Below are 26,057 nucleotides of genomic sequence, written 5' to 3' on the forward strand. Positions count from 1 at the left end.
TTACAATAAATAATTATATTTTATCACAATTTTTCCTATGCACACAATAAATATTTGTTAACGTACGATACAATAAATCATTATACATGTTATATTTGAATAATAGTATTTTTTTATCGATTAATTTCCGTAGTTAATATTTTATTTTACGACGCGATTCACGAATATTTCCGCAGCAGTGATCACGGGAATCTTCATCACTGCTGAAAAATTCATATTCAGTATCCTCGCTTGAGAATGACGACGAGTGTCCTTAAAACATAAAATAAGAATTTATGCAAAGGATCAATATAAAATCAGTATAAAACAATCAAATTAGACTTGTAGAAATTAATGTTTGTCAAGTCTGGTCTTAAAAAGTGAAACAAAATAATATTCTAAAATTTCACGTAAAAGTAGGATAATGATATAAAAAGTGTAAAATATAGTAAGTAAACATTAAGTAAAAAATTATGTAACATAAAAATAGTTCAAACACCCTATATACATTCTCGATTGAGATATAGTTAGACCTACATAAATTTTCAACATACTTTCAGAAGATCCTGTCTTCCTTGAAACTTTCTTACTAGCGAGCGATTTCGCATTTCTCACAGACTTTTTCGACTCTCTCAAACTTCTCGAGGATCCTTTTGCACATTTTGTATTACGTGAATTACAGTTACAACCATAGGGATCGAATAAGCTAGTCTTCTTTTCTGTAAAAACAGATTTGTATAAAAGAAATGCATATATAAAATACATATTAATTAATACAGAAATAAAATGATAATGCGTAAATTAATTAGATGCACATAAATTAGTAACATACTTTCAGAAGATTTCATTGCGCTTTTCTTCGAAATTTTTCTATTTTTAAGTGATTCAGAAGTTGTCGCAGCTTTCGTAAATTGTCGTCTACTTTTCGAGGACATTATCTTTTTACGTTTATTTTTATTTTTCAAATTTTCCTGTTTGTTTTTACTATTGTAATGTTTGCAGTCACAGTGTGTGTAACAAGAATTGCAATCGCAATCATTGGAAGAATCAGATAAGCAGGAATTTTCCAAAAATTTTTTGTTTTCTATTGGAAGAAATGTATGTTTAATAAATTAGACGAATTAATCGTGAGCTAGCAAGCTGGAATAAGTAATTTAACGGCTATTATAATTAAAATTTAGATTATGTTATATTTAGAGATTATGTTATATTTAAAGATCATGTTATATTTAAATTTATAATACGATTATTATAATTAAAATTTGAATTATGATATATTTAGATTTATGATGCGAATTTTCTAACGTACTTTTTGGTACTTCATATGTTTTTTCCTTCGAATTTTTCTGGCTTTCAAGCTTTTTCAAAGCTGTTGTAGACATTTCGGACGGATTTCTTCTTTTCGATAATTTTTTTTTATTCTCATTTGTGAGATTTCTGCCATTTTTTTGTTCTTTCTTGTTTATATACACTAAGTAATCGCATTCATCTGTGCAGCTAGTCAAGCAACTGCAAGCGGTAATAGATGTAAATGAGCTTAATTCTGACGAGGAGGATGTAAAAGATTCAGTTGAGCTCAATTCCGATGAGGAAGAATCCCTTCGAGTATTTTTTAAAGGAACAAAAAGCTTGGATGCTCTAACTTGGATGCGCTGAATTTCTTTTACCATCTTTGACAATTCCCTGAAAAAAAAATGTATTTACGACGTACTGCAATTAAATGCCGGATAAATTTGAAATTTCAATGAATTTTTTATGCTACGCATAAAATATCATGAATGATTCCAATTTCTTTATATTGCTTATTATGTGTTCATTAAGAGAGATATATAGTTATTTTGAAAAGCAGTTATTAACGAGTTTGAATTGCATATGATAAAATACAAAGTTATATATTTTTTATAAATAATCATTTTGAATTTTTTACAAATAATCGAGATAACCGTAAAAATATTACAAATAAGAAAAATAGAAATAAGGACCATATATGTATGATATAAATTTAAATCTCGCGAGAAAAAATAAATTTATCGATATAACATATTTTTATAGTTTATCTGTAATTTACCAGACTTTGCATTTATTCCACAAATAATAGAGAGCTATATATATGTACGTAAAAACAAACTTTGTCGTACTTGAACAGGAAACAGCAGAAAATCAAACGTTCCAGAAAGACACAAGGATGACAACTGACACGATAATTTTCGACCACACAATAGTTTGAATTTTTTACTTCTTACAGTGTCACCTTTCGTGTTATAAATATTTTTACGTGAGATAAATATACATACACACATATACACGCTATATATTTATCTCTAATACGTGTCTTGTATACAATATATGACAAGTTTTCCTCGATAAATCAACGAGTGTCGGCGAAAAGGGCTATAAAAAGCATAATAATGCACAATAAATCGATAATATCGCGATATATCGGTTTCCGTGTAAAATAGAAATATCGCTTGCGAGATTGCGAATGCAACGTGCGGGCGTGTTGCGCCGAGTTATGCCATATTACACAGATCATTATGCAACGCGCGCATTGACGCAATTCAAATCTGATCGCAGGCACGAGAATCGACCCATGGGAAATCTTGAATTACACGTTTTATATATCTCGTTTGCCGCCGCCGCCGCCGCCACTATTGAGTAGTTGAATTGAAAGGGCCGTCGTGACTGCGATTACGTTAATTTCTTCGCTTATGATAATGGCACAGGGCGGCCTTGTGCTCGTAAATTTTCGTTTCATAACCGGAGGAATTACATATTGACACGCTTGGCGAGCCCGGTCGTGCCGCTCGCCAAACTAGCTAGATCTACATCTTGTTGTGTGGCGCCGTGTTTAAATCATGCTTGAGGTATTCGATAATTCAAGATATGACGTGGGAAAGGTCTGAATTGACAGTCTTTTACACAAGAATAAAATTAAAAAGAAAAGATAAAATTAACTTCTATTTTTAAAAATCAAAATTGTTTAATTCGAATTCTGAAAAAATTCTTAGAAATTTCACAATTTTGAAACATTATTTTCTTTCGATTAATTTTAATTCCTTGAGTATAATTTTCATATATCTCACATTTATTTTACATCAATTATATTTTCATAATTTTTTATATCATTTAAAAGATTATGCTACGATTGTGCTTTTTCACGATATTTCGTATACATTGACGTTCCAAAAGCTATTCGGAAAATACAATTTTATTCGATAGCTGTGAGCGGGGATGATGAATGTTTACGATGCTCCATGGGGTGTGACAGAATGGCGTGACTCAGCGATTACGGGGGTGACGTAAGAAAATGGGGATTTTTCATGATCTCCTAGAAAGGGAAGTGAGAAGAGAAAAGCATAAGCGTGATATCTTTAATCCTTCTATTTCTAGGTTTCTATTTATATGTAAGCATTAGGGGCCGGAAACACGCCCTCGAAATTAAGCGACGCAAGTCGCGATGTCTAAACGAAATGGCATATAATTATTCTTAATTCGAAACAGATGCGTTCTTTACGAAATTAATTATTTTATAAACGTAAAAACTTGTCCATTTTTATAAGAAAAAATTATATCCGCTTAAAATGTTATCGATTGAATTAATAAACTTGGCATTTGCTCATAAATCTCAATGAAATGCGTCAGGAAAGTTAGTTGAAAAGATATTTGAATAAAGAAATTTGTTACAGAGAGAAAAATAAATCGAATAAGGAAAATTCTATTGGCGATGCTAATCATGCATTGAATCGGAGATATAAATTGGAAGCAAATTACGCGCGAGGGATGCGCAGCAGCCACGAGTTCGCTCTCGCAACTCTCGACGCAAAATCACGGAGACGACGTGATTGTACAGCGTTTTTCCACCTACGAGCGGTAAAAGTACGGCCCGTTATAGATCGTGACGGGACGTCTGTCGTGACTGTCGTGCTTATGCAACTCTCGGATTTGCAGATTCTGATTTAAGCCATCGCGTGTACCGGAATGTCCATTATAATACTCTACACGTCAGCTTCCATTCATGTGTCTCTCCCTTCTCCCAGATCTATCTGTCCCATCATCCACATGGTGGACCGCCATCCCGCTTTGTTCGGCGTTTGTTCGCGTCGATGGTCCCTGTCAGAATCGACGAGAGCGGCGAGACGCATTTTTGTCAAAGATCTCCATCGTAATAACCTAGTCTCTCTCTCTCATCGTTTTTATCCTAATGACAGAATTTAATAATTTAATATATTGAAAAAAAGAGGAAATTTTTTATATAAAATGCATAGATTTTCAACTTTCTCTCTATTAATTTTTTATAAAATTATTATGTAAATTATTATGACAAAAATAAGAATGGTAGACAAGTGATAATCCACAGATTGCAATTGATAAAAATCAATTGATTAAAAAAAGTTATCAAGTTATCACAAAAAAAATAGAATTTTTTTATAAACTAATTTTTACAAATCTGTTGATTGATTGTCTTATATGATCCGTTGGTAAAGTTGTATAGTGTATCACAATATATATACTTCAGACTCCATCTGTTGATTAAAAGAGGAATGTATATATCTTATGTATGATAATAAACTATATGCATATAGATAGAAGCAATAATAATAACAATAAATTAGTATTGTCAAATAAATTATCACGATTATTAACATTAAATAATATCGGCAATGAACTAAAAAAGAGACACAATCGATACTAAAGCATATAATAAATGAAAAGAATTTAATTATAATTTTTATTCATCTACTTTTAATTAACTTTTTTATTTATTACGGTTATAAGAAATTGGAATCGACATAAAATTTACATCTAAAAATATTGGACAATATTTAATCACCAATATTTCTTTGCGTGGAAAATTTCCAAGCAGAAAATTTTGCTCCAATGTTTTTCTCAAATAATCTTTTCTTCGATATTCCAATTAGCTGCATATGTATCGTATTACTACTTAATGAGACTATTTTCTTCCGTATCGGAATTACATCGCTCGTACGAGCCATTCACTTTCGTTTCTCGGGGTGGTTGTACCCCGCCGAGAAATTACGAAAGACCGCAAGGGGTTGAAACCCTCGAGTGCGCAGCCGCGTTGACCGCTGTCCACTCCTCTTAGAATGCCTCGGATTATTCTTCAACCGCTTATAGCGCTCAAGTATAGCGTCCGAGTACTACGAATACTACTTTACTCTCGTAAAGTGTGAGGCGACGCGTGTGCCACAATCGGGAAATAGGGCTCGCTTCCAGTATTTCGCGAACAACCGGCAAAATAAGGGGCTCCAGGGTGGCGAACGGCGATCCGAGTGAGTATCATTCTGGAAAACGATCGCGAGTCGTGCTTTCTCGATCTCGAGGAATCTTTTCAGAAGGATTGTTGATTTTTTTAACACCCTAAAATTTGCCAGTCATTTATCTTAATAAATTGCCACGGGAAAAACAGAGAAAAGGGAGGAAGATAAATGTGATCGCCTCGAACGCTCGTAATGTTTTTCTGTCGTAATGCAACGACTGTGATTAAGAACGTGGCGAGGAATAGAATTGCGGAAATAATTAATGATGTGAAGAGGGTAATTCGATCGGCCGAGCTCCACTTTGTGCCTTTGTTGGACACATAGTGGTGCGTCGTATAATGGAGGCATGTATTATTAATCGGACGCGAGTTACGGGCAAGTTTGCGTTACATTGGCTGGCGCGCGATAGGAAGAAAGAGCAAGTATGATCGGACTCGGGAAACTCGAAACTTTTTGCGAGTCGATAATCACGCGATACGTCGTAAAACGTGAACCGTTCATGGGGGTAGATACGGATCTGCGAAAAGTAGGACGAAGCTTATGTCGCGCCATTTTTTTCAATCCCAAACCTCCTTCTAATGTAGTTTTTTGGCCAAAGAAAGAAATTTCACGTATATATTTGTCTTCATAACATGTAGTTTTTTTTGAAGATATGCAGAAGAAAATCGTTAAAAAAAAATCGTTTCTTTTTTTCCCTTAATGTTTTACCTTCTAAAGAATTAAATATATGCTTGCGGACGATATTTTAATTTATCTAATTTTCCAGTGCGTCATCCTCGGCAGCGGTTTATAGAAAGAAAATCCGTGACCTCGCGACATAATTTCGCTATAGAATCCGACCGGGTGCAACAGTTTGAAGTCAAGGCGAGAAGTTAAGGGTAGTCTGGCGTCTCGAATCGATATCACGCGATTACGAAAGGGATATTGTACGGAAATATCTCCCCCTCGAGTTTTCCATGGCATTTGACCGCGGTCGACGTGTGTCGCGCATCCTTGATCGCCCGCTCTCCTCCACCACCTCTTCCTTTTTTCTCGACGAGGGCCGTGCCGCAGTCGTGGTAATGCGCGATTTATTATTTAACGGGAATAATCGATGGCTTATGGATACGTATACCGGTCGCGATAGTACATCCTCCGCGACAGTCGTCATTTTCGCGATGGTGCCGCGCCAGGAGGCAGGAAAAACGTGAAGTCGTTTCTCTTTCGTGCGAGTGAAAAGAGGAGCAGACTGTACGTAGAGTTCTCGGGAACTATGCTGGCGAGATTCAGGAACAGCTTCCGCTGTGTCATGCCCAAATGTCCGGCTATCCATATTCCAGGGATGGAGAAGCCGGAGTCCTCCGCGGGAGGCGAGAGCGCCGCCGAGCTCGAGGACCGGGACCCCAACAACCTGAACCAGCATCTTCAGGTAAAGGAGTCTCTGTCTGCAAAAGGATGTTTATTCGCGGTTAAATGATATATTAATTCTAGCGATATAATTTATTTTTTCAATTAATCATTAACGAAAGTGAATGGCACTTTTAAATTAATTAATTAACTTTTATTATTAAACTAATTAATTTTTAAAATTCTTTTTAAAATTTATTCTTATATCTTATTAATCCTATATCTTATTATATCTCATTAATCTTATATCTTATTATATCTTATTAAAATTATTTTTAAAATTTAAAATGCTTTTCTAAAAGCATGATATATAATTCTTGTTTTTCTATAAAGCACGCATGAGTGAAATCTATGCATTGCGAATTAAAAATGTACTGCAATTTAATGATACAATTATAAATGAAGTATCATTTCAATTTTAATCCATAGGCTTGTGCTTAATGATACGATTATCACTAATAGATTCTTTATTATTTTCAATGAAGAAAATAAATAAAGCATTGAATTTTTAAATTATCTAGTACATTGACATTGATAAGAAACTATGAAAGCCGTAACCCACATTTCCTCGAAAATTAGTAATTGAAGATCGATAGTCGCCAACGTGGATTAATGGAACTTTAGATTGAGTCATGTATTTTAGTCGTAGCTTTTACTTGCGACAAAGTAATGACGTTTATTCCCTCGGCTCGTATGATTGTCCGTCCCACAAAATTCGCGCGCACAGTTATCGATTTAACGGCGTGATTAATCGATTTACACAAGCGTGACTTATCACGTATTCAGGTGATGTGGGACGATGTGATCGGAGAACCGGAAGGAATCCGTAGTCCCGAGTGCGCCTGGCGTCTGAGTGGACACTGTTTCCGACTCTCCAGAGGATGTTGTTACGTGCTTCTCTCCGTTCTCGTGGCGCCTATACTAGCTCTCTGTTTGGGTTTCACATTCGCCTGCCTCGCTTTTCAGGTGAGAGTCGATAACCTCCTCCGAGTCGCGTGCGTTCTTCCTCTTTGAGTCGATCGATTTTAGATATCCACGTGTATCACGATATAGTTGCTCTTTAATTATTGTGGGTAGAACATGTTACGGGCTTTGCTGAGGCAAGATTGGATCAAGTTTGCAAAATTAATGACTACAACACATACACATTTAATATAGATTAAAATTTAATATCTACTTAGTAACTTTAAATAAAACAAGTATATAATTCTTGACTTTTTAAAGATGTTAAATAATATAATAATGAGAGAGAAAGAATATATGTATTAAATAAAAATATTTTAAATCTCTTTTTAGATATTCAAAAGACATCAAGCTAGTGTTTTTTGCATTTTTAAATTTTGATATTCATTATTTGATACACAAAATTCTAAAATAAATGACATTAAATATTTTTCTTTCATATCTTTTTTAATGACTTAAAAAATGAAATATTTTTCATTTAAACAACTTTTCATTTTTCTATTATATTATTAGTATTGCTGGGTTATTCTATGGTAGTAATAATTATCCATTTATAATAATGTCATTAAATACTTTTTCTCTCTTGTTTATACTACTGCATATTTATTATCTTAAAACAGAATTCTCTAATTTATAATTATTATAAATAATTGCAATATAATTGCGTTTAGATTCTTATAGTGATTGTTCCTTTATTATTACCGAATAATTTTTCTTCCGCACTCTTTTACCTTGATTATTCCTTGCAGCATATATGGTGCGTCGCGCCATGTTTGCGCGTGTGGAAAATCACGTGCGCGGCGATGCGAAATTTCTTTGCGGCGGTGACACATGCGATTGTCCGGCCGATCATGGAGGCGATGGGTTACCTCTGCCACAATATCCGCATATTCAATCAGAAACTGCCGGATGGTCCTTATCAAAAGGAGGACCTGTTGGTCGTATAATCAACGACACAGCAGCAGCGAATCAAATTCGTATATCATTATCAGAGTTTCGTATCTTTTTCAACACATGACACGAGTACCAGCAAATGCGCTTCGAAATGCATTAATAGTATTATAATATCTAAGTAGAGAGTTATATATACTCTCTCTATCTCTCTCTCTCGCGCGCGCGCGCGAGAGAGAGGAGATGTCTAATTCTAGATAAAGATTCTTGCGGCATGATATGTCCAAATGCAAAGTTGTTACGCGAGATAAAAAAGAATAATTTATATATTAAATTTTAATATGAATATATCAGAATATTAATGATAACATTGAATCCATATCGCATATGATTAGGAAGATTTATTTTTGTAGTCTGAGTTTTACTCGTGCAATAGTAATGCCAAGGAATTTCGTTAAATTATCTGCAATATTGTTATATGCGACAAGAGTTAAGTACATTAGTAAGTGTAAAGGTCTCCCTTGTGTGCGTTTTGGCCTTGTAAGAATATAATAATTTTACCCTGACACATGTCTCTCTCGGGGTAATTGCAGATCGCGAGTTGAAAAGTTTGTAGGGCAAACTAAGCAATGTGTTACACGCGCCAATTTTTTTCTTGTTTATTTCTTTGTTGAGGTTTCTCGAGTTTAATATGCCTCGTTATATATTTTCGGAAAAGAATAATTATTCGAATTAGAAAAATCTAAAAACTAATCGAAAAACGAGAGAATCTGTTCAGGAAAATTAATCGAAAATTCGATTTAAATCTTAGTAATATAAAATTATCAATAAGAAGATACATACATACGAAAAGCTAAAATTATTAATAAAGATATATGAAAAGAGTACATATATTATTATATTAAAAACAGGAAAAAATTAGACTGAAACAAAAATCCGTCCACTAAAATATACGTAATTAATACTAGTGCGTAGATTTTTAATTGAAGCTAATGAAATATAGATTTATTGTATTTTCACTATAATATTTTTATGATAAATTTGTCATTATATTATATTATTTTAATTATTATCCTTTCGTTTATTATAGATACAAAGATAGAAAGTTTTCGCAACATCGAATTGTATATAAATTTTCTGCAAAAGAATTTTTGAAAATAAAATGTAGAACCTACGCAAAAACATCTTGCAATTTTTACTCACAAAAATCTGAATTTAATTTAAAAATCATTAAAATTCAAGTCTGCTAAGAAAAACTTTTGGATAAAAATCATATACAATAAAAAGTAGTGCTTTAAAGAAATAACAGTCATTCGAATTTACCTCCAAATTTCTAGTAAGCCAATCAGAAACTCAGTCAATTATTACGTAAAATGTTACAAACACTAAACTCTATATATGTAGAGTTTAATGGTCACAACGCTTTCGACAACAGCTGACAAGTCATCGACTGCTGAGTACTTATATTCATCTAATATATTCAATAAATATTTAAAGCGTAATATTGAAATATTTATAAAATACAGTCTTTTCAATCACTCGCTACGAATACGTCTCTAGACGTATCTGATAAGGCGATTTCTTAAGATCAACAAGTCAGTGTTTTATCAACCGTTGCTCAACATGGCGAGTAATATACGGAGATTATTATTGAGAACCGGTCGTTTGTGTCATGTTAATCCCTTAAGGCGTATCCTTTAGAAATTTATTCAAGACTAGCTAATTAAATTGGTTTGCTAATTAAATCACATAAATCAAGTATTTACTCGTTACATTGTCCTTAAATCCTGATCAGAGATCTCTGTCTCCGCATCACTTCAATCAAAACGTAAGTTGTATAATTTATTTCAAAGTACAAAGCGAATATAAGAGGCAACAAGAGCCAGGACGGTAATAAAAGTGCTCCAATTATTACATTAATTATTGCATATTATGGTTGCGAACGTTTTGGTCTCTTCTTTTTGGATCCTCAGCACAAGATATACTTAACGCAAAAAACTATTTACGATATCATTATAAAATAATTAAATAAAAATGCATATAAAAATATCATCAAGTTTTAAAACAAATAGAGCTGTTATTATATCAAAACATGAATCGAAATTCGATTTACATCGTCATTTGTCATCCATCGAACATGTCACCTTTAAAATTGATCGACTGTTGATTCTTACTGCCTCTTATTCGCTTTGTAATTAGCCTGTCAGAGCCTTTTTGTTTGGATTAATTTTATTTTAAATTAATTTATATATTTTTTAAGAATAGAGCTAGATAAAAGTAGACAAACAACTTAATGCTCTATACTGATAATTTCTACTGAAGACGTATAGCAATGATAGAACCTAGATAGCAGCACAAATAAAGGCTTTTCTCGGCCGGTAGCTCATTTGACTCGGTCGATTTTACTATCTTTATTGATAACTGACTTTACTGATAAAATATATTCTAACATTTTATTATAATACACGCTCTATTATTACATTATTATGATTCTTCATAACATATGTTTTTATTAAAATTTTTGCGAATTGTGGACAATATTATGTATTTGTTATACAAATTATTTTTCAATTAACTTGTAATAATTAATGAACTTTTTAATTTAAACTAACTTTTTTATTGAAACAAATTGCACTTTTCAGCCATTTTTAATTGGGAGGATCCGTTTGATTTGGAATCCCAGCTGACACAGGATGAGATTCTGATGAGAGATCAGTTTCGTTCTTATTGTCAGGAGAAACTGTTGTGTCGCGTAATCGAGGCGAATCGCAAGGAGCATTTTGACCGGGAGATTATAAGGGAGATGGGCCAGATAGGAGTATTGGGATGCACTATGAAGGGTTACGGTGCTGCCGGGGCATCCTCGGTAGCGTACGGGCTTCTTGCCAAGGAGATCGAGAGCATCGATAGCGGGTATCGATCCGCGTTATCGGTACAGTCTTCTCTCTCGTGTGGTGCGATTTATATGTACGGTACCGATTCTCAAAAGGAGCGATTTTTGCCTAAATTGGGTATGTGCAAATATTTGGTTCTTAAAATAAAATTATAATTACAGAATTTAATTTCTAAAACGTATAAGAGAAGGAAAGGGAGGATTTAAGACTTTGAAATAATAGTATCATATTTTCCAAAATATGAAAAACAACTCAGAAATAAAAAAAAATTATAATTTACTGAATTAAATTAATTGATCAAAATAATTAAATTTAATATTTATAAAGACTAGGTTAAAACTAAGTAATTTTTCTAAAAAATTAATTAAATATATAATAATTTTTGTCGGAGATATGGGTCATAATTTTTAAGGCGCATTTCAGTTTCCGGCGAAATAATCGGCTGTTTCGGCTTGACGGAACCTAATCATGGTAGTGACGTAGAGTCCATGGAAACTAGAGCGACTTATGATTCTGATAAAAAGACTTACAAACTTAATGGCAGCAAAACATGGTTAGTTTTAAAAAATACTTTCTATTTACATGCTCGCTTCAAAACTACTCTCTAGCGATCGGAAGAATTTCACAATATCACATTTAGGATTACGAACGCGCCCATCGCCGATATATTAATAGTATGGGCGAAATGCGATGACAATCAGTTTCGCGGGTTTATCGTTGATAGAAAGGCTGCAGGAGATCGATTATCTACTCCAAAAATTGAAGGAAAACTTTCTCTAAGAACGTCCATCACTGGAATGATCCTAATGGACAACGTAATTGTGCCCGAGGAAAATGTGCTGAATGTTCAAGGACTTAAAGTATGTCAAATTTTTTAGCAAACTAGGGATTTATATACATATATTTTTTTGTTATTTATTTCGATAAATTATTTATTGTATAATTTATTAATTTTGTCATCATTAGAATATTTCAATAACGATAAAAAAGATATATAATATATATATATATATATAGTTGAATTGTAGACAAATTAGAATAGTTAGTAAATATATATTCGAGTATTGTCAAACCCAAAAAATTTCTGGCTGATATATGTGGACAGAATTAAATATTTTAAATTTTATTTGGCACTATAAAATCCAGGTAACACAAAAAATGAATCTTCAGAAGTGAATTCCATTTTGCATGGATAATTACAAAAATCCATGGAATCATAAAATTATTTTCATGTTTTTATTTATTAAAAATTATTGAAGAACAAAACTCTTATTTATTGTTTATTAATAATTCGTTAAAACAAACAATGAATGGCGACAATATATATCAGTCGGAAATCTTTTGAGCCTAACTCTTTAAATATTTATACAACATAATAATGACTCGACAAAAGGGGCCTTTCAGTTGTTTAAACAGTGCTAAATATGGCATCGCTTGGGGTTCGTTGGGTGCGGCGGAGACTTGCTTAAAGATTGCTCGATCTTATACTCTGGAGAGACGACAATTCAACAAGCCACTGGCAGCCAATCAACTTATTCAAAAGAAATTGGCTGACATGATATCCGACATTGCAATTGGTCTTCAAGCTTGCTTGCGAATTGGTAGATTGATAGATGAGAACAGGTAAAAATTGCTTGGAATCGGATGGACAAGTTTGAAACAAAATTAATATACACATTTTTTAGAATAATAATATTCTACGTAATAAGAGGGTTTTCAATTATTCAGTATACAATGGAAATTAAAATATTATGTTTATAATGTAATTATATATAATATGTATATTGATGCGAAATTATTATTTTATAATGACATTGAGAGAAAGATGTATAAATATGTAAAATTTTTGTACAGAAAATTTTTGTCCGCGAATATGCGAAAAATGATTCTGTGTTCCGTAGAGCCGTTCCGGAAATGATTTCTGTCATAAAGAGAAACTCAAGCGGCAAAGCGTTGGAGATTGCGCGAGCCGCGAGAGATATGCTGGGCGGAAATGGGATTTCGGACGAGTATCATGTCATCAGACACATGGTGAATCTGGAAACCGTAAATACCTACGAAGGTACGCGAAGATTATGTCGAAATGACGGATATTTAACGCAATCAATAATGATGATGACGCGTCATTCGAATGTATTCTTTTTTCCTTTCACAGGCACAAGCGACATTCACGCGTTAATCCTCGGGAGAGCAATTACCGGTATTGCTGCATTTAAATAATTTTTTTAACAAATCTTAAGACTGTCTTTGTACGATATATATATATATATATATATATATATAATTAAAAAATATATATATAATTACCTTTATAATATTTTTTTACATTTAATACATATATATATTAATTTTATAAAAATATTTTGTTTCTTTTTGCTGGAGATTGATGATCTAATAAATGCCATGATATACAATTGATACCTTTCACACTAATGTATAGTACTTTAAATAATATTCCTAAAACAAAAAATGATATTTGATATAATCAATTCAAGTTTAAAAATTTCAAATATTATTAATTAGTGTTTTAAATTAATAGTATCAATTATAAATAAATATTTTCTATTGTATACAGATATTGTATAGATATTATTCTCATGAAATAATTTTTAAAAAATATTTTATTTTAACGAAAATAGATGATTATTATCAATATTTGTATTTAAAAAGCATGCCATCAATAATAAAAAAATCGTTTAAACACGTGTCCGCGTTGCAATAAGACTTTCGCTTTTACTTGATACAATTTATTGCTCGTTTATTTTCTCTACTTCACGTTTTAACAATTTTATGGTATGTATTTTTTTACTATGTGTCATTCGCTCTTGCTCTCTTTTGTCGAATCGTTCATTCCATTCATTCATCCGCCCACGTCTACGCGCGTGGCTCTTTCGATAGAAAATAATCGCGTAATGAAAATGCAAATCGAAACTTTTTTTCGTTTTCGAAAATATCAAGATAGCGTTTGCGATTTGATCGTCCCGAGTACAGTTTGAAAGAATAATTTAAACGTCGCATTACAATCGAAACGTATTTGAATCCGAGTCAGATTCTCAGTGAATTAAAATTAAAATTGCGCGTATAGAATATGAAGTAAAGTAATTAACATATGTATATAAAATACGTTTAAAATGAAATTAATTAAACATAGGATCATGGAAACTGATTTATCGCGTTTGTAAAAATTGTCAATCAAAGTTTTTAATTATTATTCCCGAAAACATTGATAAAACTTTCGGAAAAAAATTATGAAAAAACTTCGTATTGTGAAATAATAAATTCGATATATAAACATCGATCTCATTGCAATCCTTCTTCTGATTTTTTAGATTAATCAATCGAGTAAATTACGATACCGACATTCATGCTTTCTTCCTCTTTCGCTCACTCGCGTTCTCTTTCTCTAATAACTAGAGCTCCGTACAAATATATACACATATATATGCTTACACAGTGCTTTTAGAGACTAATTTGATGTTAAATAAAAATATAAAAATCTATAGGTGTTTTTTTTCTTTCTTTTTTAACTACTTGCTTATTTATACAATATCGATAATTCCATCTCGCAACTTAAGAGAATGCGGCTGCTGTAACTTATAATGATGATTGTTGTGTACGTATATAAAAAATAATGACACGGATACTGTATATTCCATATAGCATGAAAATTAATTGAAGTTTATAAAGTGGTTTATAAAGAAACTAATGCGATAAATAATATGATTCATTCTATTTTCCGAGATATTCTTATTTCTTTATATAATAATTTTCTAGGGATTATATTAATAAAATAAAATAAAATATATTATTATTCTGAAAAAAATAAAATATATTATTGCCACTTCTTCATTGTTTCTTGAAATTTTTCAAAAATATTAATTATTTAATTTATAATATGATAAACTAAATAAGATTAAAAGAACTCTCTTAATTAGAGAGGAATATTGATATTTAAATTTATTTGTATTTGTCTCTTAAATCATTAATTAATTTTTAATTTTTATTAATTTAATTATTTATATTTTTCACACATTTTTGAAAGACTTAAATAATTATTATGTAAAAATCAATTTAATAATAATTAAATAATCAATAATATAAGTAAAAATTTCGTTAACTTGGTAATATTTTTTGCTGTTAAATTATTTCATCTCGATTATTTTTCTTTCCTGCTTCCAAACTTCATTTTAATTGAACTGAGTTCTATTAGGATTTTATTATAAATTGAAAAAATTGATTGATAACTTTTCTTAATGAAAATTTCACTACTTTTTATGCATAAGTTGCGCCTCAAAAATGCAGGGAATAGTAGACGAATCGTAGTAGAACGTAGAATGTTATCATTGCAGCGTTTGCCTTTGATCATCACGATCGATCGATCGATCGGTTATCGTAATTGCACACGATCCACCAGTAACGACAACAAGGGCGCTCAACACAAGCGACTCGAGTAATCAGAAATAAATTAAGTTTAATTGCTAAGTAATAAAACGTTAATTACATATGTCAATAATAATTAATTTAAGTTTACAACACACGTCTCGTGCAAAAGTGTAAAGAACGTTTGTTTTTTTATCGTGCTACACTCAATACCATTGTTGTCTTGTTTTTTTTTTCTTGTTACTTGACTTAATGTTGTAATGTGTTTGCATGTTTTGTGTGTCATGTGTGTCTGTATGTGTGTTAATGATTCTCGACTACAATAAGCTCTTGATAAAACGTAGTAACATTGTTAGTTTACAATCGCCTCTTTGTCCTCTCGCGGCTCTCGAGATCGCGGATGTGTCTATTATATAGTTGCACATCTCGTTAACGCCGGGATCGAATCCATTTTTTTTTCTAATCGAATCGTCGAAACCGCGTTATTAAAAAATTATCGAAAAATCCGAGGAAGAAAAATCTACTTCTCGGTCGCGGATCGAGAGAAGAAATTTTTTTGTCGCGCCTCGCAGAAATTTGCTCGCGAATTCGATCCCGTCATCTTCACAAGCAACGATCGTCGCTCTCGCCGCGCGAGAAAATTCAATGGTACGCCGGAAACCGTCGCGACAGAGTCGCTCGGGCTCATATAACCACATTTTGTTGCCTACCAACGGATACACATAATTGTAAATAAATTAATGACTCGCTCTTTCTCTCTCGCGCGCTCTCTCTTTCTTTCTCTCTCTCTCTCGCTCGCTCTCTGTTCCCCTGTTTCTCCCTCTCTCATCTTTCTCCTCTTTGTTGCAGTTTCGCTCGACTTGTGGTATACATCGCGATTATGGACATCTCGACTTTCGTCCTCCTGTCAACGTCAATACCTCAAATCCTCCTTCTACGTCATCGTTGCAATTTCAAGTGATAATTTTCTACGAAAGAACATTAAACATAAGTCGAATTCTTCCGACTTTTAATTTTGTGACGCGAATGATCGCTGCAATTCCTAAAGTTGTTTATCGTCGGACTTGAGGTATTGATCGCGATACTTTGGATTATATAAATCGGATAAATAAAATTATCTCTTCTTCTTTCTCTTTTCTCTCACGGTGGATAGAAAAAAGTAGAAGAAATGGAAACAATGCTATTTTAGTACCGGTTTTTGTCTACACCGTCTTTTTCGAATTCTTGACAGGAGCTCCGACATATCGTTCTGCGTTTACGATTGTCGTTTACTCTCCTCCTTTTTGCATTCAGAGGGTGAAAACCAGCAGTTTCACGTATACGCCGTTATACGCGAAGTGTTTTCGCGTTACAATATAATAATAATATATAATAATATATAATAATAATAATAATAATAATGTATATCTGCTTTTGCACTTGTATTTTACATTATTTCATTTCTGATTAACTAATCGATACCTTATTGTCGTACAAACTGTTTTCATATTTTCTTATCGCTTTCTTTCCGTTCCTTTCTTTCCTGTATTTTTCGCCTCGTTCGAGAAAAAACGTTATTCCGAATGTTTTGAAAAATTTTTCTTGCCCTGTTCCACTTTTTTTTTTTACTTTACCTCCCTTTCTCCTCTTCTCCCTTGTTGACTCTTTTGTCTCTTTTCAATCGTAATTTGTTTATGAAAGATTGGACGAGCCGAGGTAGCAGTCGCGATACAGATCGCGACAGGGATGAAAATTTTTCGAGAGACTGAAAAATTAGAGAATCATATCGTTTCTCTCTCTCTCTCGTCTTTAGCATCGAATGGATGAAAATGAGAGACTTTTCTTGCCCGGGAAAGATCACATCGAGTCTTTTTATTTTTCTTCCCTTTTTTAATTCTCTTTCATGCCGTCGTAAATTCTGCCGATTCTTTTCTTCTACCCCTGCCCGTGGAAAAACGAAGTAAAAATTCTCTGCGAGTGGGGTGGAAACTAGATCGATATAGACACCTAGTATTGTACGTGGTCGTCGTTAGTCGATAGTTTCTAATCCACTGGATATGTGTCACGTAACGAACTAACTATCGAGACGAGCCTCTCTCGGCGCAATATATAAATAGATTCATCGAATTTTATTCTCTTTCACACACACACATTTCCTCGTTTTCTCTCTCACTCTCTCTCTCCCTCTCGTTCGCCCGCAATCTCTCTGTCTCTTATGCTCAAATTTAAGACGCGTAACAGTCGTTATCGATCGATCGATCGACCTAAAGATCGCTCGATAATCGTCTTCGCGACGATCAACACTGTTCACCGTGGTTGGTGGTAATAATATCCGTATTTATATATTTATATATATAATATATAATTTATTTATACTTATGTCCATATTTATATATTTATATTTGCATTTATATTATATTTATATCTATATTTGCATTTATATTAATACATACATATATATATAAATATATATATGTATATGCATACATGTATTTTTTACGTTCTCTGCTTTCCTCTCCGTTTCTCTTTCTCTCTCGCTTTTCCCTTGCTGTTTTAATTCTTATGGCGTGTGTTATCTCTTTCTCAGCTACGTTGTTACACGTTGTTCTGATTTTATTTTTTTTTCTCTCACATAACAGAAACTCTCGCGTCTGTCGTCGCTTAATAATTAATAATCATTGCCGTCAGTAATAGTATAATTGTAGTAATAATGAACCTTCTCTCCTCCCGCGACTAAAATTATATTTACATTTTTATCATACATATTGATTCTATCCACGTGTGTAATGTGTGTATGTGTGCACAAATATGCGTGCTACGTGTCTCGAAATTGCCTCGATCAAATGACATTTCGACTTTTCGATATTACGTCATAGTTCGTTAAAATAATTTTTCTTTTCTAAAACAATTATAAAACATATGTCTCGTAGAGGAATAATCATTCATAATAAAATTAACGTTATAGATATTTATTTCGGTAGAAAATAAAAAAAATTAACTTTGACACATATTATGTGACATTAATATCTACACTCTTTATCATCGTTTAAATTACGAAATTAAATTATAGGACATCAATTAAAGAAACTCTATCGATATATCTATCAGTTAATCATTGTGATCGTACAAATCCAAAAATTATCGAGAAGGAGCGTGAAAAAGACGTCTATCATTTTCCTTTTCTCGATTGCAAAATTTTTTTATTCGAGCGTCTTATCGTGTCCGATAATAAGACACGATCGTCTCGAACGAGGGAATTTCCATGAAAATTTGCGCGCCGGTTTTTTTCGTCATTTACCATCGAGTCCTATCATTTTGAACACTCGCATCCGAAAAACAGTCTTCCTTATATGTATGATTATATATACATACATATACATATACATATATATATATATATATATATATATATATATAATTAAACTGTTACAATATATATGTTTATTTTGTACTATATACGATCTTAAACCGACGACCGAGGAGGCCGCTCGCGTCTCTTCCTGGATTCATTCATACTTGGAAAAGGATTCCGCATTCTTTTGAAATAAGACCGAGGATTATAGTTTTTTCAACGGGAAATAATGCAAACGTCCTTCTCGCGTCGAGCCGAGCTGATTCGGGTAATCTAGTCTTCAAACACTCAGAACTGATGCTCGCTTTGAATAATCGTTTATTTGACGTCGTTTGTGATAAATTAATAATAAATAATGAGAATAGCGTCAAGAGAAATGCTAATCAAACAACGTGCAATGTTGAGAAGAAAATGTGGATCGGTGTATCTGAATTATTTTAGAGAGGAGATTGTTGTTGTTATTGTTGTTGTTGTTGTTACAAAAAAGCGGTAACATGCCTCGAGTCGCCACACACGCTCTTTCTAATAGGGAGGGTCGATATAACTTTACAAAATGTTACACAATTACATGTTCGATGACGAACTGCTGTAGCTTGGAGAAAGCTGCGAACGCGAATGCTGCACGTAATGCATATTTTTCTCGTTCCTATATCCTAAAATATAATAAATTAAGTAACATATGCCGTAGATAATATCGCCGAATTTTTCAACATTCAACGGTCATTCGAGTGCGAAAAAACGACGCATCATTTCATTCGCGAGACGAACGATTCTAAAATAGCGGTGTGTGATCGAGCGATTTTTCGTATTTTTTCGAAGAAAACCAATTCCAATGTGTGCATAAAAAATTCACTCTTTTCGGTCTCAAAGTGATCTCAATTAATTCAACGAATGAGGTCATACATACATACATATATATATATATTTTAAATAAGCGCAATTTTGCGCGATTCGATAATAGTTCAATAAAATCATCTCTTTGAATTCTTTTCACGTTTTGAAATTTTTATTACCAAAAATCAAGAAAATGGAGTTTATGAATTATTGTGTACCGACAAATTATTGGATGCAAGACATTGATTTATTTTTGCACAGTGAAATTTAATTCGTTCGTCGATACCCTCGATACTTTTGAATCATTCTGTCAATTAAATCTCGGCGATTCACCCTGTATGATTACTCGGACTAGCATAAATGATCCTTTCACAATCACGCAAAAAAGAAGGAGTGACGTAAAGTGTCGCTCGAAGGAAATCTCGCAGAACTCATCGCTCGCCACATCGCGACGTGTGTGTGTGTGTGTGTGTATGTGTATGTGTGTGTCGAAGCACAAAAGAATTTTCGCTACGCAAGAGCCACAGACGCAGAGTGCAAGTCGGCTAGAATGCGCTTTTCTGCAATCAAACGTCACACCGATTCGTTTTCGCCCAGCTTGGCGAACGCCGTCGCTTACGTAATAAAAGTGTGTGTGTGTGTCTGTATGTATGACTGTGTAAATCTATCTGTATATACGTGTATGTTCTCTCTTTCCTTTTTTTCTTTTTTTTTAAATATGTACAATAGCACAGCACAATTGCAGTACGATATCGAGTGCGGCTCGCAAAGTCTCTCTCTCTCTCGCGCTCGCTCTCTCTCTCTCTCGCTTTCTTTCTCACAGGCTCTCACTTATTCTCGCGGTCTCTGTCTCTTGTGGGAGGCCGCGCGGCCATCCGTTTTAAAAATCGCTCTTTTCTTCCCCCATTCCACACGTCTCCCTCCCGCCATCGGTTTGCACAAAAGAGCGTCCATACTCCCGAGATGTACATGTTTATACATACATATTGTGTGTATGTGTATATATATATATGTATATATATATATGTGTATATATATATATCACTTGGCACGTGCATCCTCACACGAAGCCACTTTAAAAATTGGTTCACGTTTCGTTTGACCAACGAGGACACGACGAATCGGTCGCGCATTCGACGCCGCTGATTGCGCGATCATCATCAAACCTCACCGCTACTCGTGCTTGTGGAAAAGCGCCGATTAACCTCTCAATTAGTTTAACAGGACATACATAGGATATCTAGAAAGAAACAAATAAAACTGTGCTCCTCGTTTTAGATGCTATTGTTTCATTTGCAAGAAACTCTTATATATAAGAGAAATTTAATTCGGAAATTAATAGACTGGAGAGATTAATTCGGAAAAGGCAATTTCAAATGCCAAGGATTAATTTCTAATGATGAAAAAGGGCGCGCGCGCGATAGACGATAGATTTTCATAAATATGTGAAAATCTAGCAACTATTTATTCGATAAAACAAAAAACAAAATAAGCTATAAATACATATGGCCTCGAATGAAAATATTAAAAGAATCAACGCACAGTAAGATCTTTTTAATTAGTATCACGCGCTTAAAGTCGCTGCTTTAATTAGTATCTTTATTGAGTATCGGAGCTTTTATAAACTTTACAGCCCCTCGTCATAGTTTCGATTGATCTCGTGGGTTAAGAAAAAGTAGAAAACGAGTGTTATCTAAATGTTCACTCGATTGTCAGAGCGCTTAGAATTTCGCGCGTCAAGCGCAAATATTACACGGTTGCCTTCGCGATCTTGATCCTTTTAAAGCAGCGACTATTCTACTCTTATGAAATAAGATAACAATCACTATCTTGCTAAACTAAACTTATCTCATATTTCGAGCAACGAATAAACTCAACTTTAAACGCGCGGAAAAAAACGTGAGCATTCTCGAAACGATCTTCTTGGCGCTATTAGCACCGAAAGCAGATTTAGAATTCAAACTTTAGAGTTTTGACTAGAAATGGGAAGCCGCCTCGCGAATTAAAGCGACGAATGGTCTTCCTAAAACATAGTACGATAGACTAGAATGTTAAGAATCGGGCACAAAAGGTCCAGATCAACTTATGCTAATATGGCAAACTATGGCACAGAGTTTGCGAGGTATTCAAAGTCGACATACGAATGAATCTTTATCGTACGCGAGTCCTTATCTTAAAATTATAAAATTATTTACGAGGAACAGCTAACTTGTTACTGCGACACATTACATTACGTTGAAATAAATAAGGATAACTCTGGTTAAAAATTATAAATAGGGAGGGAATGTTTTATATAATCATTCTTAGCTCTTGGATACAATCGACTCGTCCGTTTCCCGACTTTGAATATTGACTACTTTAATATGACAATATACAATCTATCAATCGTAAATACTCGGAAACGCACCAGCCTAAGAAAGGAAAAGAACGCCGAATCGTAGCAACGGATCTGATTTGAATCATTTCGCGATCGCATTCGCGGGAGCTACAATGATCGATCGCATTCAGCGGCTAGGACGTTCTTGTTCGACACAATTCGCGATCGTCTCACAATCAAAATATATAAATAGAAATTAATATATAATCAGCAATGAATGAAAATTTTTTAAAATTTCCAAGTCTATATAGAATAAAATTTCTCCGAGAGACCGAAGCAGTAATTAAATAAATTTCGATTTTGCTTTATACATAGCTAATCTTGATAACAACAAAAGTATAAATAAATAACGAACAAACAAATCAAATATGAAATAAATAAAATATAATATTCAATATTTCAGAAATTAATTATGCTCCGAATTGATTCCGGCAATAATTCCGTTCGTCGAACAGAGAGAGATTATTTACAAAGGCCCTGGCATAAAATAGCGCTTAAGAAAATCTCCCTTCTCGCTTCATCGATCGAATGTGTCGACAAGAATATGTCCACGAGGTAGTACGCCGCCCTTACGAGAAGGGCAGATCCTCGTCGGGCGACTCGTCGTGGTACTCCTCGTGGTCGGATGTGTGTCACAAAACATCGCTCGGTTGGCGCTGTCCGATGCCTATCGTGGGCGACAACTGTTCCTCCTCGACCGCCACCGTCTTCGGATCCTCGTCCTTCCATTTGTCCATAGAACGGCGCCGGGCGTTCATGAAGAAATTGCCGACCGTCGTCGGCTCCAGGCCCAACTGCCTCGCGATTGTCACCTGCATCTCCTTCGACGGCCTCTTGGTCTCCTGCGGAGAGCGGAAAATTTAGTTTCACATATATATTCTGTATCGTTATTTATTTATTCAATCTTGTGTGTGGTTATACATATACATGTATAATCAATTTTATAATGAAGTTTTTTTCTTTAATTTAGTTTATTTATAAATGTCACTTCAATTGCGCATATTTTGCATTTTAATTATTGAGTTGTGTTGATTAGTGCCGATGGCAATTAATTTTTGCAGTTTCATATTTTTTGTGTCGAGAAATATATATATATATATATATATATATATATATATATATATATATATACATACATATATATATATATATATATCGAGTTGATTGAATCTTGTTTTTGTCGGTAGTACATAGTATATTTTAGCTTTATATTCCGTATTTTCTATTATTATTTTATTTAATTAATATTGTATATATATATATATTGAATTTTAATTTGGACATTTCAACAGTTACTGGAGTTACTAAGAGAATAGATTATCTACAAAACAAATATAAAAAGAGTGGGATCAATTTAATAATGCTTAATATTTTCTTTAAGTTGTCGTAAAACGTCTTTATATCTAATGAGTAATAAAATATTCCATTATTATTGAATTAATTAATTTATTATTTATTTATTTATTTACTTATTTTGGTTCTATCGAGAAAGATTTAAACGCACATTCAGATGTAGATTCAAAGTACAATGTACTTGCAAAAGCCCGTGTGCTAATTTCGACTGTGGCACGTGAAAGTATTGGTTAGTAATAATTGTTACTCCGGCAATCGATATACTCTACCTCGAGTCGCGTTATTGATCGGGCTACGTTGGGTAAGAAACGTCGCGTGGGAAGAAAACGTACTAGTCCATTTACCACATGTAAAGAAATGTTTATCGTCCACTAATATCGAACGAACGACGGATCATCGTTCAAAGTGCAAGTTATAAATATTTCAAAACAAATCATTAAAAAATCATTCGTACTCCTCTTGAAATTTTTACAATTCGAGCGTCAAATATTTGCATTTTTCAGGGGAAAAAAAGCAAGTAAACAAATTTGGACAAAATACGCATTTAGACAAGCGAATTAAATAAAATCGTGCGTGTTATAATTTCAAGAAATTTTTGAATTACGTTTTGAAAGAAGGGAACAACTCGGCGCGGCCTGCAAAATTGCATAGCGCGTGCATTGATGAGAGACGCGATTTTCTTGCCGTCACTTTCACGAAGGGCTTTCTCTCTCTCTCTCTCTCTCTCTCTCTCTCTCTCTCTCTCTTTCTTTGGCAGGCAGTTAGGCGCGACGTATGACGTGTGACGTGTGTACACGCGTACGTTCGCGCGCGAAGCTGAAACACACATCGCTCGTGCATAGCGCCAGCGCACACAGTGGCTGTCAAGGAATAATCACGATGCCTCGTCGCGATAGTGTCCCGCATTTCCAACAATTGATGCGCCGTTCTATACGGAGCGGGCACCGCCTTCGTGTTTTGCAACTGCAGCTGCAGCGAAGTCCGCGCGGATACGCGCGTATCAATAGCCAGCGGCGACAACACGCGGCTCTCTATGTGCCTTAAACGGACTCCCCGGCGCGTGTCCGGCGCAAGTTAAGCGAAATTAACGTCCACGAGTTAATTAAAGTACGCCTCTCTCGACCGCCGCCGCCGCCGCCGCCACCGCCGTTGCCTTTTCCTCTGAAAATCGAAACCCCGTCGATTCCATGCGTCACCGCGAATTAAATTATTAATTAATTTCGGGGATATTTAACGGCTCGAGCGAGCTCGCGGTCCTTGAATTTGGAATTATTTCATTCTCCCGCGGCTATCTAACCGGAATTCGTGCCGGGTAGCTGATACACATGTGGAAATTTTATTATTAAATTTCGATAAAACTGCTTTTTCCATCGCCAAGTGTATCGTCTATAAAAAAATGTAACGAAACCTATTTGATTTCTCGTCATTTAAAACGGGATTAAATCAATTTTTATTTCCTCGTTTGAGATTATAAATTTCTTCCTTCTTATTAGTCGTATAAAAACTTGATTCCGTTCAATTTTTCCAATTTTTATCCGTTGTTATACAAGGTAAATTTGTATTACGAAGGATTCCGGATAATTTTCTTTAGCTAAATATCTTGCTGTTTAACTAAGTGCATGAAAAATTTATCTGGAATTCTCCGTAGTGTCTCGTAAGCCTCATTGTCTTAGAGAGAGTGCTAGAAAGAGCTTCCGAGTTTTTTTTTTAAATCGGGTTAAAATTTCAATGCGAAAGGCCGCGCGCCTTGTTCCGAGGCACTCCTCTAGAGTGCTGTTTCCAATGAAACAGAATATCAATTATATCTTTGCAATTACAGCAATTAATACTCATTCCGATGGAGGCCGAACCGTCCGCCGTAAAGGCGGCGCGATGGTCGCTTTGAGAATAATCGAGGTTGCGAGCTTTATATTATTGCGTCCGGGGACGCAAATAAAAGTCTCATCTCTCCAGAATCTGCGCAGCCCATTATACTCAAATCGCCCCCTTCGAGTGTTTTTATTATAAAGCGCGCGTATTAATTATCTCTACAATTAAAGCAATTAATAGCAATCGCTCGCAGGAAAAAACGCTTACGCGTTGCGTAAAGAGGGACGTGCGTAAAAAGGGACATTTCCCTCTTTTCGAGGGGAGAAATTTTATTCTCCGGATATGTGTGCTTGAAATGCGCCTTCTTTACCTATTAAAGGATATTGCCTTCGTGAGCACAGTTCGTGCCATTTCGAGATACAATTTATTTAATGGAGAAATTCTTTTTTCATTCTTCTTTATTCACGCAATTTGTAATTACTCTCGGTATCTTTGAAAACTAATATTATTTTAATATATAGAGAATATTCTCTATAACTTACTATTATTATTAGAATATATTTTTATATAAATTTTTATAT

General features: G+C 34.0%; 4 protein-coding genes across 13 annotated transcripts in view; 2 read left to right on the forward strand and 2 right to left on the reverse strand.

Annotated features, from left to right (window-relative positions):
• The window catches only part of LOC145968172 (caveolin-3), a 107,772-nt gene extending 98,146 nt beyond the window's left edge, over window positions 1–9,626 (forward strand). Inside the window, exons 1-4 of one of the 5 annotated variants that reach the window (XM_083093478.1) lie at window positions 4,790–5,270; window positions 6,025–6,666; window positions 7,431–7,610; window positions 8,357–9,626. In XM_083093478.1, the coding sequence (XP_082949604.1) occupies window positions 6,511–6,666; window positions 7,431–7,610; window positions 8,357–8,554 (534 nt within the window). In that variant the 5' untranslated portion in view covers window positions 4,790–5,270; window positions 6,025–6,510 and the 3' untranslated portion in view covers window positions 8,555–9,626. Of the gene's footprint in view, window positions 1–4,789; window positions 5,271–6,024; window positions 6,667–7,430; window positions 7,611–8,356 lie in introns of those variants that run through there. The other 4 variants (XM_083093483.1, XM_083093482.1, XM_083093479.1 and 1 more) reach the window with 4 other exon arrangements.
• LOC145968174 (uncharacterized) lies at window positions 71–2,149 on the reverse strand. Its single transcript, XM_083093485.1, has 5 exons — window positions 2,048–2,149; window positions 1,289–1,662; window positions 812–1,063; window positions 534–698; window positions 71–252 (listed from the first exon to the last, which is right to left on the reverse strand). The coding sequence occupies exons 2-5, from the start codon at window positions 1,647–1,649 to the stop codon at window positions 134–136; spliced, it is 897 nt and encodes a 298-aa protein (XP_082949611.1). The 5' UTR covers window positions 1,650–1,662; window positions 2,048–2,149; the 3' UTR covers window positions 71–133.
• Window positions 9,627–9,900: 274 nt separating the features above from the next.
• Window positions 9,901–13,806, forward strand: LOC145968166 (glutaryl-CoA dehydrogenase, mitochondrial). 2 transcript variants are annotated; one of them, XM_083093465.1, is made up of 9 exons: window positions 9,906–9,955; window positions 10,025–10,188; window positions 10,294–10,326; window positions 11,141–11,509; window positions 11,816–11,945; window positions 12,033–12,252; window positions 12,786–13,015; window positions 13,294–13,454; window positions 13,548–13,806. In XM_083093465.1, exons 2-9 carry the CDS (start codon window positions 10,122–10,124, stop codon window positions 13,610–13,612), a joined length of 1,275 nt encoding a protein of 424 aa, XP_082949591.1. In that variant the 5' UTR covers window positions 9,906–9,955; window positions 10,025–10,121; the 3' UTR covers window positions 13,613–13,806. The 2 variants fall into 2 exon arrangements, with proteins under 2 accessions (XP_082949590.1, XP_082949591.1); XM_083093464.1 differs by having other exon boundaries at window positions 9,901–10,188.
• A 2,040-nt stretch (window positions 13,807–15,846) lies between these two features.
• LOC145968165 (one cut domain family member 2) overlaps window positions 15,847–26,057 on the reverse strand; it is a 75,981-nt gene continuing 65,770 nt past the window's right edge. For 3 of the 5 annotated variants that reach the window (XM_083093461.1, XM_083093460.1, XM_083093459.1), the window contains one exon: window positions 15,847–23,156. In XM_083093461.1, the coding sequence (XP_082949587.1) occupies window positions 22,947–23,156 (210 nt within the window). In that variant the 3' untranslated portion in view covers window positions 15,847–22,946. The remainder of the gene's footprint in view (window positions 23,157–26,057) is intronic. The other 2 variants (XM_083093463.1, XM_083093462.1) reach the window with 1 other exon arrangement.

The sequence above is a fragment of the Camponotus vicinus genome, unplaced genomic scaffold (assembly GCF_025532165.1).
Source record: "Camponotus vicinus isolate PSW18456_S1 unplaced genomic scaffold, iyCamVici1.0 SCAF_3, whole genome shotgun sequence".
Taxonomy (NCBI): domain Eukaryota; kingdom Metazoa; phylum Arthropoda; class Insecta; order Hymenoptera; family Formicidae; genus Camponotus; species Camponotus vicinus.

Coding starts and splice junctions, on each gene's coding strand:
- LOC145968174 (XM_083093485.1), bottom strand. CDS start 1,649: ATGGTAAAAGAAATTCAGCGCATCCAAGTTAGAGCATCCAAGCTTTTT. Junction 699..811: donor CGCAATGAAATCTTCTGAAA/GTATGTTACTAA, acceptor CTGTTTTTACAG/AAAAGAAGACTAGCTTATTC. Junction 253..533: donor GAAGACAGGATCTTCTGAAA/GTATGTTGAAAA, acceptor TTATGTTTTAAG/GACACTCGTCGTCATTCTCA.
- LOC145968166 (XM_083093464.1), top strand. CDS start 10,122: ATGGCGAGTAATATACGGAGATTATTATTGAGAACCGGTCGTTTGTGT. Junction 11,510..11,815: donor GCGATTTTTGCCTAAATTGG/GTATGTGCAAAT, acceptor GGCGCATTTCAG/TTTCCGGCGAAATAATCGGC. Junction 13,016..13,293: donor AGATTGATAGATGAGAACAG/GTAAAAATTGCT, acceptor TGTGTTCCGTAG/AGCCGTTCCGGAAATGATTT.